The 14,144-nt window shown below is 39.4% G+C and overlaps 1 protein-coding gene and 1 pseudogene across 2 annotated transcripts in view; both read right to left on the bottom strand.

The window, feature by feature from the left end:
* RXFP1 (relaxin family peptide receptor 1) overlaps positions 1-14,144 on the bottom strand; it is a 182,481-nt gene that overhangs the window by 5,716 nt on the left and 162,621 nt on the right. For both annotated transcript variants that reach the window (XM_043972848.1, XM_043972847.1), the window contains 5 exons: positions 11,926-11,997; positions 9,862-9,933; positions 5,748-5,819; positions 4,209-4,438; positions 701-1,111 (listed from right to left, as the gene is read on the bottom strand). In XM_043972848.1, coding sequence (XP_043828783.1) covers positions 701-1,111; positions 4,209-4,438; positions 5,748-5,819; positions 9,862-9,933; positions 11,926-11,997 — 857 coding nt within the window. The remainder of the gene's footprint in view (positions 1-700; positions 1,112-4,208; positions 4,439-5,747; positions 5,820-9,861; positions 9,934-11,925; positions 11,998-14,144) is intronic.
* On the bottom strand, positions 13,491-14,134 carry LOC122732601 (annotated as a pseudogene).

The following is a 14,144-nucleotide window of genomic DNA, read 5'->3' as shown; positions in this document are numbered from 1 at the left end:
TTACAAAAATGCTGGTAAAAATTCCTAGATGTTTTAACTATCTGCATTATGTTATAGCTTGCTTATATTAATGGAAGGCAGAGAAAGATCTGTAACTAGTAATGAATGTACCTGGGGTGAGTATACAACATGTACCTAAGGCAAGTATGAAATACACACTTAATTCAGTTGGGGGTTGAGGGGTGTGAAGTAGCATGTATGCTCTAGGGCAGTGTGACACTTTGGCTGGGTGCGGGGAATGGGAAGATGGAAGTAGGAGAAGGGGCAGAGGAGTTCACCTGGGATTTGGTCAGTGGCCACATGATGGCTTTCATTTTCACTATTTTTGATAACTAAGTACATACTGCTAAGGAACTGCAAATGCTGTCAGTACTTTGTGCATTTTGGGACCCTGAGAGCAAAGCCCTGGTTGCCCTGCCCTAATCACAGTTCTGGCTAGAGAGATAATGCTGTCTGGTAGAAAGCATACTATACTGGACAATCAGGAGAGCAAGGTCCTTGATCTGTCACTAACTTGCTGTGTGATCTTGGGTAAGTCACTTTACTAATTTAGTCCTCAGTCTTCTTATCTGAAAAATGGAGAGTTAGATTACAATCTCTCTAGGCCCTTCTAGTGCTTCCTTAATATCTGACTTTTTACTTAATGAAAATTCGAAATAAAAATCTGTAGACTTCATAAAGCATGATGATAGTTCCTTACCAAGAAAAATAATTACTGAATAAATCTGTGCTCCTGTACTTTCTCCCTGTTCTGAATGAAGAGGGAAACAGACTCCGTTGGTACCATAATAGTTTTTGAAAAACTCCTTGTTGCTCAGTGGAATAAAAGCCACCACAAACCCAATAATCCATATAAGAATCAAGATTGCAATTGTCCTGCATTTTCCAGGTTTCAAACATCTAAAAGGGTAAACGATGCAGATGTATTTTTCCAAAGTCAGAAAAGTTAGAAGTAAAACCGACACTTCTGTGGACAGTATGGCCAAAGATCCTACTAGCTGGCAGTGGGTGCTATCCATCCATAACTGTGCATGTTTATTGTATTCTCCACGATACTTCAGATCAAAAGCTCCGATCACAAATAAATATATTCCCATTAGGCAGTCAGCACCTATAAAATCAGTAAATAGAATACATTTAGAGGCATAGATACCAGTACATTTTTTCCTATGTTACAAGAAGCAATATTGTTTGAAAATCAACTTAAATGAGAATGTTTTTCTTTGGGATTATTATCCTTGAATGGAAAAAAATTCAGAGTGCCCTGCAGCGATGTGGCAGTAAGTATGATCAATGACTAGAAGCACATCAGTATTCTACACTTCTTGACAGGGTAGTTGGCATGTCAGAGTGACTGATGTCCTGTCTGGTCCATTGCTCATCACTAACAGAATGTAGCAGTGGAAACTAATAGGTAAATTAAAAAAAAAAAACAACAACAACAAAACCCCCACCACCAACACTAACCAAACTTATTCTTTGCAGCTGTGCTTGAGTATTTGCAGAGGGATCTAAAAACTGGTGTCTGAATTTGGTCCCGTGGAAAGTAATCGAGTAGTTGCTGCCCCAGGGCACTCTTGAATCTCATTATGGAGAATACATGCAAATGATCGTGTAGTACTCTTCAGAATGAGCATATTTTCAAGGATTAAAAATTGTCACCCATATTGTTCCCTTCTGAGCCTTTCGGTCTTCCCTTTATGTACTATTTATTGCTTCTGAGCACTTATTCCTTCTCCCAGCTTCTGAGACTGTGCCTATTCAATCAAAATCCGCCTTCCTAAAAAGGCTGTGATGTCTTAACAGACTGGATGATAAGTTAATGTTTTGGCTTTCTGATGGATATTCGCAGTATAAATCTGTGAAATTTCTTTTAAAAATATATTTTAATGTATTTCATAAAATATTTCCCAATTACATTAAAACATTTTTTAACATTTAGTTTTTAAAAGTTTTGAGGTCCAAATTCTCTATTTCCCTCCTGCTTCTTCCCCATTCCTTGAAAAGGTAAACAACATATCTATCATATATGTAAAGTCATGCAGAACATTTCCGTATTAGCCATATTGAAAAAAAAACCGACCACAAAAAATAAGAAAAAGAGAAAAAAAAATTATGCTTCAGTCTGCATTTAGTTAGACTCCATCAGTTCTTCCTTGGAGCTAGAAAGTATCCTAAGTCCTTTGGAATTAACTTGCATTATTGTACAGATCAGAATAGATGTCATTCACAGCTGAACACCATATAATATTGCTGGTATTATGTACAATGTTCTTCTGGTTCTACTCACTTCACTTTGCATCAGTTCATATAAGATTTCCCAGGTTTTTCTGAAGCTATTCTACTCATTATTTCTTATAGCACAATAGTATTTGTCTGTGGAATTTCTAACTGGGGAATGGAATACTCAGTCCCCTAATAAGGAGTCACAGAGAGGCAACATGGTTTGGTAGTGGATAGAAGGCTGGCCTTGGAGCCAGGAAGAGCTGGGTTCAGGTCCTGCCTTGGACACATTCTGGATGTGTGACCCTGAGCAAGTTATCTTTCAGTGCCCCAGGAAAATGCTCTAAGAATATAAATTACACAGGTTATCTGGTAAACTCCTTGAGGAGAGTGCCTGTTTCTTATTCAGCTTAACATGCTTAGCACAGGCTTTGTGCAGAGTAGGCCCTTGTATGTAGCATAGTCTTTTCGGTATAATAGGTGTGCAACATATGTATAAGGAATGAAAAACAATATAGTACTGAGTCATGATATTCTACCAATCTGAAATGACAAATTAAAATGCAAATAAATAATTTAATGGCACTAAATTTCCTCTGGATGCAGGGGGAATTAGATTAGATAATTTAGGATTTTTTCTAATACTTTACAATGGAATTGTTGATCTTAGGATCTTTTAGACCAGGGGCTCTTAACCCAGGGTCTGTGAACTTGTTTTTAAAGCTAATTTGATAAATGTATTTTAATGTAATTGGTTTCCTTTGAAATCCTATGTTTTCTGTTTAAAAACAGTATTCTGAGAAGGGGTCCATAATCTTTACCAAATTGCCAGAGGAGTCCATGATAGAAAAAAAGATGAAGAATTCCTATATTAGACAAATGCCTTTTTTTTTTTTTAAAGGAGAATAGGATCTCAAGACTTCTAGGAAGTGCTCTAAAATGTCAGGTAGGTATTCTCTGTACGATTTGTGTAAGGAGGATATGGGAAAAATTGCACAGGATGATAAAGTGTGGATGGGCTGTGTATCTACTTTGTTGGGGGGAGATATTCACACTAGTGAGAACCTGCGTCCACTGAAGAAATTTTGAAAGCTAAACATAAGTCTACACTGCAGTGGCCCCCAACTAGCCTTTCTACTGATAGCATATCAAACAATCAGTAGATAAGTGGTGTAAACTGATTGAGAACTGTTTGTCTATAGAGAAGCCTAATCTCAAGGAGCTAATAAACAGCATTACTAAACTACAGCTTTGCATAAGAATTTGCTCTAGCACCTCTTTGAGGAAACCAGATCTAGCCGGAGGCTGACAAACTTCTTTGTTTTAGGAGGTAGAGGCATGGGCAGGGGATACATCTGAATGCTTGGGGGTAGCAGGGATAATAATGCGCAGATTTCTGCAAGAATGATTTTAATGGAGTTGGGCACTGCATCAAATGCTTACATCATAAAGCAGCCCAGCTATTCTCTCCTGGGGTCATGACGTCATTGGAGGGTAGGACGCCTGGAAGGGGAGGGCCAGAAGGAGAGGAGAGAGGAGTGAGAGCCAACATGCTGTACTTTTATCGATTTGCCCGTAGGATCTCATTATATTATTTAGAGTGAAAGGTGCTAAGAGAGCCAGCCAGCATGATGATATAGTCCATAAGAGTGCTGGTCTTTGTATGGTTTCAAGTGCTGTCTCTGATGCTTAATAACTGACCATGAGCACGTTACTTAACCTCTCCTGCCCTTAGGTGTTTTTCTAAGACTCTGTCTTACTGAGGAGTTATCAATCTCTAACATGGGGTAGGAGTTTCCCCATCCAGAATTGCCCTTCTGGATGAAATCCCAGGTCTGGATTTCTTTGCTCCCAAAGCCTTTAGAGTGACTATGAAACAAAGCCACAGAATAGATTGACTCTGAAAAATGTTTGGCATTTGTTTATTCTCTAACTAATGACTATGAATAGTTTAAAAATTCCCTTTCCCCAGGAGGAATACTCACAGCAGAGAGAGATGATTGACATGGCATGAAGCTTGTTCTCGGACCTGATATAAGGCCGCATGCAGATGACGAAGATATTTCCAAAACATGTAACTGCAGACACAACCCAGACAAACACTCTCTGAATGATGCTCGCTAAGAGATTCTCTAAGGATGAAATCCCATCAGTATTTGGCTTGCAGCTTCGTACATGTGGAGCGTAGCCACAGTACTGGAATTTCTTAAAATATCTGTTGGACAAAAGAAGTAAATGTGATATTTCTCATTCATTTTCATAGACTCTCTCCACCCCTGCCCCCACCCCAGTTGGGGACAAAAAGACAAAATGTGCAACAGTCTGGCAAGTGGGGGAGAGGGCATGCACACACAAGCTCAGTTCTGTGTAGATTCTATGTTGGGGTGGAGGGAGTTTCCACACCAGGGGATGAAATCACAGATCAGTGGTGTAGTTGTTTTGCACGTAGCCTTGCTTCTGCTCTCTGGCCTTTGCTACCAGGCCTTGGCTGCCTTCTCACTCCGGGAACACCCCTCCACTCCTGTGGCCTCCTTCTCCCCTTGGTGAACTCCTGGGTCCTCTATCTGGGGGAGTGTTCCAGACCGGCCATCCTTTCACCCTCCCTCCGTCCTGGCTCTGCTTCGTGCCCCTTGTGCTTCCTTTCCTACTCCCCTCCCCTTTTATGAACTCTGATGAGTCCCCCTCATTAGAATGTAAGTTCCTTGAGGGCAAGGACTACCTTTTTGCTTCTATTTGTATCCCAACACCTAGCTCAGTCTCTGGTGGTAGTAAGTGCTTAATAAATGCTTGTTGATTGACTGAGTACCAGCTGTATCGTTGAGAAATTATTGATATGGCATAGCACTTGCTCTAAGCATAACAAGGAGATGAGCACAACACAACCCAGGCAGACATTCTCTTACTAGTATTTGCTAAAGAGATTTCCAGGGATGACGTTTCACCCACACCTTTTGATTCCAGGGTCTATAAACAGACAGCTACCAGAGGTATAGTTACTGTAGCCTCATGTTCACAGCAATTCTAACAGTGAGGCCACCCCAGTCCTGCTCACCCACCAGTGGTAGTTATAATAGATGTACAAATCATAAGACCTCTGGAGGGACCTGCAATAGTGTTCTGTGCACAGCCAGAACCATGGGATGGTTGTGCACAGCACATCATGTGCACAACGATTTTGGGGGGGGTATCTATAGGGTCATAGATTTATAGCTAGAAAGGACCGCTAGGTCATCTAATAAAACCCCTTTATTTTACAGATGAAGAAATAAACTTCCACAGAAGTTGGGACTTGCTCAAGGTTAGCCATCCAAGTAGTAAGAGGCAGAGATCCTTTGATTCTAAAGCCAGTCTTCTTTCCACTATTCCACACAGTCCCCATTGGCAGAGGCATGAGCATTAGTTTTTATAGCAAATGAGATAGTAAAAATTGTCTAACAAGTACGCTTGGTGAGGATGTTTTATACAAACACATTAGGAACAAGTAATAGATTAACAAGTTGAAAAGCTGAGGGGAAAAAACTTACATATGGGATAGATTCCTAAGAGGTTCAAACATTCTTCTTTGGATATTTGGAATTTCAATTCCTTCTAGGCTTCTAAAAACACCAAATTCAAAATCAGACAAAGCAAGAGATCGGAAATCTGTAGCATGACAAAACAAGCTTTTATGAGGTATGCTAGAACTAATAAGACTATTCAGCATTGCTTCAGAATCAGATCTAAGTCAATTCCTTTCAGTCTGTATTACATAAGTGGCAGAGTAGGTACCTGCAATTTTTCCCATGTGTGTACCAAAGTTGTCACACTCAATGAAAACAAATTATGATGTTGTTTCTTTTATAATTAGTGACTCAAGCTATGCTAGATTTAAATCTCATCCTTTTGGAAAAAAATTAAGAACAAGTTGTGGTCAAATGTTGATTAGTCAAAGATAATGAAAGAAAGGAGAAGATAAAATATTAGATAACAAAAATATGTTTAAGTTTGGGTTGCAATCAGTTACAGACATATTCTTATGTAATAGTCCATGTGAGGGAAAAAACCCACCACTTGTAAATAGGGAGATAAGACTTGCTCAGAACTAAAGAAAATTGCTCTACTGCTTTGCCATCAGTTTTTGTAGGAAGTAGGTCAATTGGCTAATGACTGTTTCACCTAAAATTAGAGAATTATTATCTTATTTGAAATACAAAATTTAGGTAAAGGCTATTTTTAAGTAAGCTGACTTTAGGATAATCAGTTTTAGATAAATTGACCTTCATTCAGGTGAAGTGTAATGGTATTAGGTAATTGTATAGTTTAGCTGCAAATGCCCATAAGAGAGTTTCCCCAAACTGACAACTTGTTCTTAATAGCTTTTATCAGTCATTTTGCTGTGGCAGTGTCGAAATAGAATTGTTTAAAACAGAAAAAAATTACTTGCTTTTATAAACTTTCAGAAAAGGTTTTCAAACTTCTGAACTCAAGTTTTATATTTTGGTATTTTGTCTTTTCTTTACTAAAAAGTTAAGGGAGGAGAGAAAGTAGAGAATAGCGTTGCTTGCTTTGGCAAAACCAGGTACCTGACAATATTTGGTGGTGATGTACTAGAGGTCAAGGGGAAGAGAGGTGGGAAAAGTCAGTGGGAAGGAAGAAGAGCTTCAGGACTCAAAATGAAAGTCTGCTGACTCTATAGGGATATAGAGTCTCAAAGAAAACCCAAATGGCATTTCTTGGAGATGTGTAGCAAAATTTTAAAAATGGGCTATAAAAGCACTTTATGTGTTCCAAAGCACTTTACATCTGATATTTCATTTGATCCTCACAATAACCCTTGGAGGTGGGTTCTATTTTTATTTGAATTTTACAAATGGGCAAACAGGCTGAAAGAGGTAAGATGACTTAGCCATGGTCACCTACAATTAGTGTAATTTATAATTAGTGTAGTCACTTACAGTTGAGTGTCTGAGGTAGGATTTGAACTCAGGTCTTCCTAAGTTCAAATTTAGCATTCTATTCTGTTACCTAGCTGCTTTGCATAAATGCATACTGTACAACTAGAAGAAAACAAGCATGCTCTTATTTTCTTTCCTGAGAGGCAGGTATGGAACATGAGAAAGAATGCTGAACATCTGGTGTGGAATTCTTAGCTCTGAGGCTCTAACATTTACCAGCTGTGTGACCTTAGGCAAGCTGGGTGACTGCTATGCGTTTCAGTTTTCGCTATCAAATGAGTCTGAGGGGCAGCTAGGTGGCGCAGTGGATAGAGCACCGGCTCTGGATTCAGGAGTACCTGAGTTCAAATCCAGCCTCAGACACTTTACACTTACTAGCTGTGTGACCCTAGGCAAATCACTTAACCCCAAGTGCCTCACAAAAAAACCAAACCCCAAAACAAACAAAAAAAACCCCAAAACAAAAAATGAGTCTAATGAGACTTTCATTACCTACTTTACAGGGTTTTGGTGAGGAGAGAACTTTGTACAACTTAAGGCATTATGTAAACAGACATGATTATCATTTGTAGGAGACATTAAATGAGGAAAAAACTTCTTTGAAGAAAATAAAGGATTTATTGCATATTTTTCATCAATTTGGTGATTATCCTCCAGCCAACTTGATGATATTTAGTTTTTGTTTGGAGACATATTGGGGTGTGGGGTGGGTAAATGACTACTGTGACTTTGCTGAGAGGATGCAGGACTCCTGATTGATTCAGAGTGATTGGGGCTGCCTGCAAGATGATTGGGTGGCTGATGCTCAGAAGGGAAGACTCTTCTCAGTGGAGCGGTGTATGAAAGCAAACTGACAAACTAGTAGGGTCTCTTTTGGACTTTGGTTTTGCTTTCCCATTCAAATGACATAGCAGGACAAACCTGCGTTGGGGTGGAAGTGGAAGGAAGGGAATGGAATCTGAATTTGAATGGTCTCCTCTCCAAGGGATTGGAAATGGTTGTACTGGGACAGAGACACAAGGGAGTATCATGTGCTGAAGAGCAAAAAGCATGATTGTAGACTTTCCCAGAAAAAGAGAATGGAGCAGCTAGGGAACAGGATAGAGTTCCTGCAGAAACATGTGATGGCATGTGGGACCTGGAGTCAGAAAGACGCAAGTTCAAATTTGACCTCAGATACTTACTAACACAGTTTCCTCATCTGTAAAATGTACTTTCCATAGGTGTTGTGAGGATCAAATGAGATATTTGTGAAGTGCTTTGCAAACATTAGAGCACTTGTAATGATTGGAATGACGCCACCTACTAGAGACTTACTATAGGAAAGCTCCACCATGAGGAGAATGCCTCAGAGGGCAAGGCCATGCGACTTTTCCTTGGCGTCAGGAAGTAACATTTGCGCATGGGTACTGTCCACCAAGGCTACCAGCCAATCAACTTGAGGAGCCTCCCATTGTCTGGGAGGGTACAGAAAGGAGGAAGAAGGGCCTGTATGCAGAGGTCTCTCTCTTTTGGGTTCCTGACTTGATGGTGGTGGCAGAGGACTTCACAGGAAAATTGAGGAAAGATAGGAATGCCAGGCTGTTGGAATTCTGTTCTCAATCTTTCTCTTTCTATCTTTCAGTAAACCCTTAAAAACCTAAACTCGTTTTATCAGTGATTTTAGTCAGTTTCCCCCAAAACTGGGGGAACAGATTAGAACCCACATTTAGAATCTTAAATTACACACACTATATAAATGCTACTTATTTTCCTCTTGCTGTTACTGAAGCAATTCTGTGTGGCCACTCAACTAGGAGAGTAGCTAATGGACAATGCTTGTGAGCCCCTAACTTCTGTGTGCATGAAAGAATTTCCAATTCTGGAAGTAGTGTGATCTTGGAACGTAGACATCTTTCCTAAGAAGGAAGGCTTCCTGGACAGTACAAGTTTTGGTGATTGCTTCATGGGTAATCTCGGGATTAGATCTTCTAGAAGGAAGAGTGGATTTCTCTGGAGAAAGAACCTGTATGGTTTGTGAGCAGTGTCCCTCTTGGGGAAGCAGTGAGTTATTCATATAGTACAAGTGCACTCGAAGAGGACTGCTTATTGTACAGACCTGTGATGTGTTTGCTCTGTGGGAGGAATACAAATTATAGAGTATGACCGTGTAGGATGTTTTGGAGGGTTAAGAATCCCTATGTCAAATGTCAAAGTGTTGTACCGATAGCAGCCCAGATTTAGTTCTTTTCCAAGAAGAGCTGAGTGCTTTATGTACTCCCATATGTGGGCTCCTTTTCTTTGCATCTTCTGAATTTTTTGTAGAGTGAAAGAAAAGCTGTGCTACTCATTATATACATTACCAACTTGAATACCTCTTTGGGAGGGAGCTGGGCCTTTGTTCTACACCTTTGGAGGAGCCCGCATGAGGGCCCAATGATATATAGTGAGACACTTTCTGAAAGTAATTCCTGGTGGAGGCAAAGAGAGAAAATGACCCTCTTCCCTGCAGGATCAGTTTGTGTGAGCCCAGAGTTTTAGAGAGACACTAATTTATAGTCATGTATTAATCTAGCTAATTAATACTCATAAGTTCCTGTAGAGTTTTTCCTAATACCCCTCTCTAAAAGGCTCAGAAATGAGGGGTTATATTAAAAAGCAAAATATTGCCATCTGAAAATTGAAGTCATCATAAATCCCTAACCCACCTAGTTCATATACTTACAGAGACTTGAGTTTGACTAGATAGTCGAATTGGTCTGCTTTGATTTTCTGGATTGGGTTGTAGGAAAGGTTCCTGTTAAGCCAACAGTGATGAGTTAGTATAGTTTTAAAAATGTTTACATAAAAAAGATTCATTGACTTTTTGTAAAATTTAAATTGTGGCCTTGAAAAATAACCAAGATAAAGAGATGCCAGAGGTTTAAACTAGATTGGGCTATATACAAGTCAGTTACCTCTATTTTATGACTTAAGGGCCTTGAGGAAAGCCCCTGAAATAATTAGATTGATTCTGTGACTTTTTAATTGACCATATTTACAGTTAATTGATTTTTTTCCTGTAATCGCTTAAGTCATGATTCTTGGTCTCTGAAATGGCTTGTAATGAGTTTAGAAATTCAGTTCTCCTGTTATTTACTCTTCTATTCTTGTGTTAAGGAAATCTGTTATGCTTGAAGGATGTAGGTGGATATCAGGGAATCTGGACTAGTATCTTTACACCACCAAGCTATCCTTCAAGAATGTCTGGTTTGTTATCCAAATGTGTATGGTTTGCCATCTCTGTCCTTGCAGATGCAGCTGGACTCAAACAACAAAAATTTCTTAGTGGGGGGGGGGGGGAGAAGAGGTTGTTGCTAACCTTTCATTCCCAATTTCCATCCAATTATATTTTCTTCAATCTATGATGCTAGCCTTCCTATTTTCTGCACTTCTCCAAAATATAAAAAATGCTGTTTACCCCATAACTGGGTCTTAGCTTTGCTGAGAAAACTGAGATCCTATTTATTGGTAAATTAAAACTTTACTAATAATTGGTCATACTTGGAACTTTGTGCCTCTGGCTCCTTTAGTTTTTTAAAAACTGTTATGCTCTCAAATATTTCTCCTAGCTAAGGTGCTGAAATACCCAGAATTCCACTTTTGTATATTTCTTTCCATTAAAAATCATCTTTTTTCTGAATTTTTCTTTTAAGATATAGAGAGCCCCAGACTGAGAGAAAATAGTTGTTAACATTCTGGTATAAATTAGGTTAACCACTCCTTCTCTTCTAGGACTAGAGGAATATTAGATAGCAAGAAAGAACTAAGTAGGTGGGAAGGTAGCTTCCTTCCCATTTTTCCTAAGGGAATACCTAGCTTAAACACAATATAAAATAATCACTTAAAAAGATAAGTTTATGTAATCAGACAAGAATATTTTTACCAAAACATCTCTCTCTCTATCTCTCTATCTGTTTATATCCACATCCACATCCATGAATGGTATCATACTAGATATTTCTAAAGTATGAAAATTAAGGAAATTGTTCTTTTAGCAAGGAACGATACTTACCTCAAAGCAAAAGTGTAGTTTAATTTAAAGGATGTAAAGGGGTGTGTTTTGTGTGTGTGTGTGTGTGTGTGTAAGAATGTATGCTCATAAGTGCTATTGATTCACAATGGGAGTTTCTCTAGGGGAGTCCCGGAGACTCACTAATCAGACATTGAAAGTATGGGTAGAGGGAGGGACTGTGATGAAGGAGAAGCAGCCCTAAGGTTGGGTCAGGAGACCTGGGTCCCAGCTCTGTCACTTACTAGTTGTGTGACTGTAGGCAAGTTACCTATGCTCTTTGAGCCTTAAAGTCCTCAAATGCAAAATGAGGAGAAGATGCTGAAAGGGTCACGTAGCTCTGACTGGGCTTCTCTAAGGGGAGGGTCAGAATTTTTTTTTCTGTTGTTGGTCAGTGCCTCCACCAGGTGTCAGTGGTTGGTCTGAGAACCAGAAGAAATGGGATGAGCTGCAATGAGCAGAGAGGGTCATCTTAATGAAAAAGGATCAGAGGGCCATGGATTTAGAGCTGGAAGGGACCTCAAAGATCCCCTAGTCAGATCCCTCTCTTTTACAAATGGGGAAACTGAGCCCCGAGCTGGGGGAAAGCAACCTGTCCAGGGCAGTGTAGGGAGCCTCTCTGCAGGAGGGGTTTTTGTTAAGGGTGTTTCACATTTGGGATGTCATTTCTGTCCTGGGTGGGCCAAGTGGGGGAAAAACAGAAGCAGCAGAATTAAATCAATTCCTGCTAGACCTTACAGTTGTGAGAGCTCCTTCAGGTCCTTAAACAGGTAAGGAGGAAGAACTTCAATCTTGTTACTTGCTAAGTCCCTAAGGAGAAACAACCCAAATACATCATGTCATTTGCAAGACTTCATTTATTGCTTTGATATTTATTAGGTGAGGCTACTGGTGAGTGAAACTGAATAAGAAAATGTCTAACAATTTTAAAAAGTGGAGCTATGAAAGAAGCAATAATCACAGAATGCATTTCCTATAACTATTTCCCTAAGACAAATAGTTCTTTTTTTGGGGGGGGGGAGTGTTTAATAAATCTTATCTCTGATTCTCTTAACTATTAACACATATGTCTATCCTAATTTTGGGATGTGGGCATTAGACAGAGGGTTTTATACTTCATTTATATACTATATAGGCTTTTTTGCCTTCCTATTTGATTCTGGGGGAAAATGCTAATTGAATGCATATTGTGGTAGGGATCCTTCTAACGCTAAACTTCTGTGATTTTGTGAATCATTTCTAGCCACAAGCTTCTTAGTTTTAAACTTCTACCCCAGGGTCCTTGTACAAGTATTACCTGATGTGATAAGCAGAAAGCTGGGCCGTCTATGATTCTGTGGCCCTCTAGAATTCCTTTGTCTTTGGCAAAAGGAAGAAACTAGAGGGAGGGGGCTGTCCTGCTAGCTGAACCCCGTGAAAAACAGGGGTTCGGGTAGAATGTAATAACTCCTGGAGAGGAGTCTTTTCTTGGTCCATTTCTTTGTCCATACTTTCTCCTCTGGCACGCTATCCATTCAGTCAATGCAAATGTCTCTAAAATCACTATCTCCAGTCCTGACCTCTCTTCTGACTTCCAGACTTGCATCTCTGACTTCCTTCATATCAAAATGCTAAAATCTAAACTTATTTTTTATTTTTTCAGTGAATAAGCATGTTTTCTCCACCACCCCCCTCCCTGACCATTACCAACAAAAGAAAATTCTTATAACAAATATGCATAATCAAGCAAATCCCTGCATTGGTCATGTCCAAATATGTATGTCTCATCTTGTATGGTGAGTCCATCACCTCTCTGTCAGAAAGCAGATTGACTGTTTTTTCATGTCATCTGGAATTTTTGCTTATTATTGTATTGATCAGAGTTTTCAAATCTTTCAAAGTTATTTTTCTTTATGATGTTATGTTGTACTGATTGTTTCCCTAGATCCACTAAGCTCATTATCTTTCCCCTAAACCTTCTCCTACTGAGAATATCACTGTTTCTATCTTGGGGCATGATCATTCACCCTAACTCTCATGTTCAAAACTCTAGAGGTTATCTTTGGTTTTCCTTTTTTTCTTATTTCTCATATCCAATTCATTACCGATTCCATCTTTCATGCCTCCATTCCCTCCTATGTACATTACTACCATTATAGTATAGGCCTTCCTTCCTTGTTTAAAAGTCCACTAAGACTATTACAATAGCCTCTTTTTTTTGTGGGTGAAGTCTTCTTTATTCATCTTCAGGGAGATGGGCACTCTTCTGAATGTGCTACAATAGCCTCTTAAAAAGTTTTCGTGCCTTCATTTATCTTCACTCTTTTTTTAATCTTCCTTTTTATTCCAAATTCTGAAGGAGGAATAGCCATTATCATTGCCAAAGCTAACCCCTTTACTTGTGCCCTTTATCCTAAGCCTGTTCCTCTTGGTATCCTTTGGAAGTTTTCCTTCCCATATTCAGTCTTTATCTGCATACTTGCTCCCTTGCTGCTGTTTATAGACACCTTCCTCTCCTTCATTCTTTTTAAAGAAAATAAAGAACTTTTATTTAAGAAGCTGTATATATGTTGGAGAAAAATTATGGGGAGGATAGTGGAACAAAGTGATTACTGGGAAGAGGCCATAATCCTGGATAATTGATCAAAGTCCATTTTCACAGTGTTCTTGGGCTTGATATTTTCTTCTTGATTGCAGATGAAGACCTGTCCAGCTTTGTTGGTGCCCCCAAAATATCTGGCCATCCACACCTTCAGCTGGTCTCCCAGGCTCTCTACAAGTAGCCACTGGTCAAATGTGAATATGTAATGCTCACAGTGTGGCAGATAAGTTTTTGGATGAACTCATCCAAAAATGATACTATCCAGGAGATCCATTATCTTATTTAGAAGTGACAGCTTGTTATCAGGTGTCTGAGGTACATTATCGGCCAGATGGGCTACTATTCTTGATGGGCCTGGTCCATCATACTTATACAG

The sequence above is a fragment of the Dromiciops gliroides genome, chromosome 6 (assembly GCF_019393635.1).
Source record: "Dromiciops gliroides isolate mDroGli1 chromosome 6, mDroGli1.pri, whole genome shotgun sequence".
Taxonomy (NCBI): domain Eukaryota; kingdom Metazoa; phylum Chordata; class Mammalia; order Microbiotheria; family Microbiotheriidae; genus Dromiciops; species Dromiciops gliroides.
Note: the sequence above shows the minus strand (reverse complement) of the source record. Positions and strands in the feature narration are given on the sequence as shown.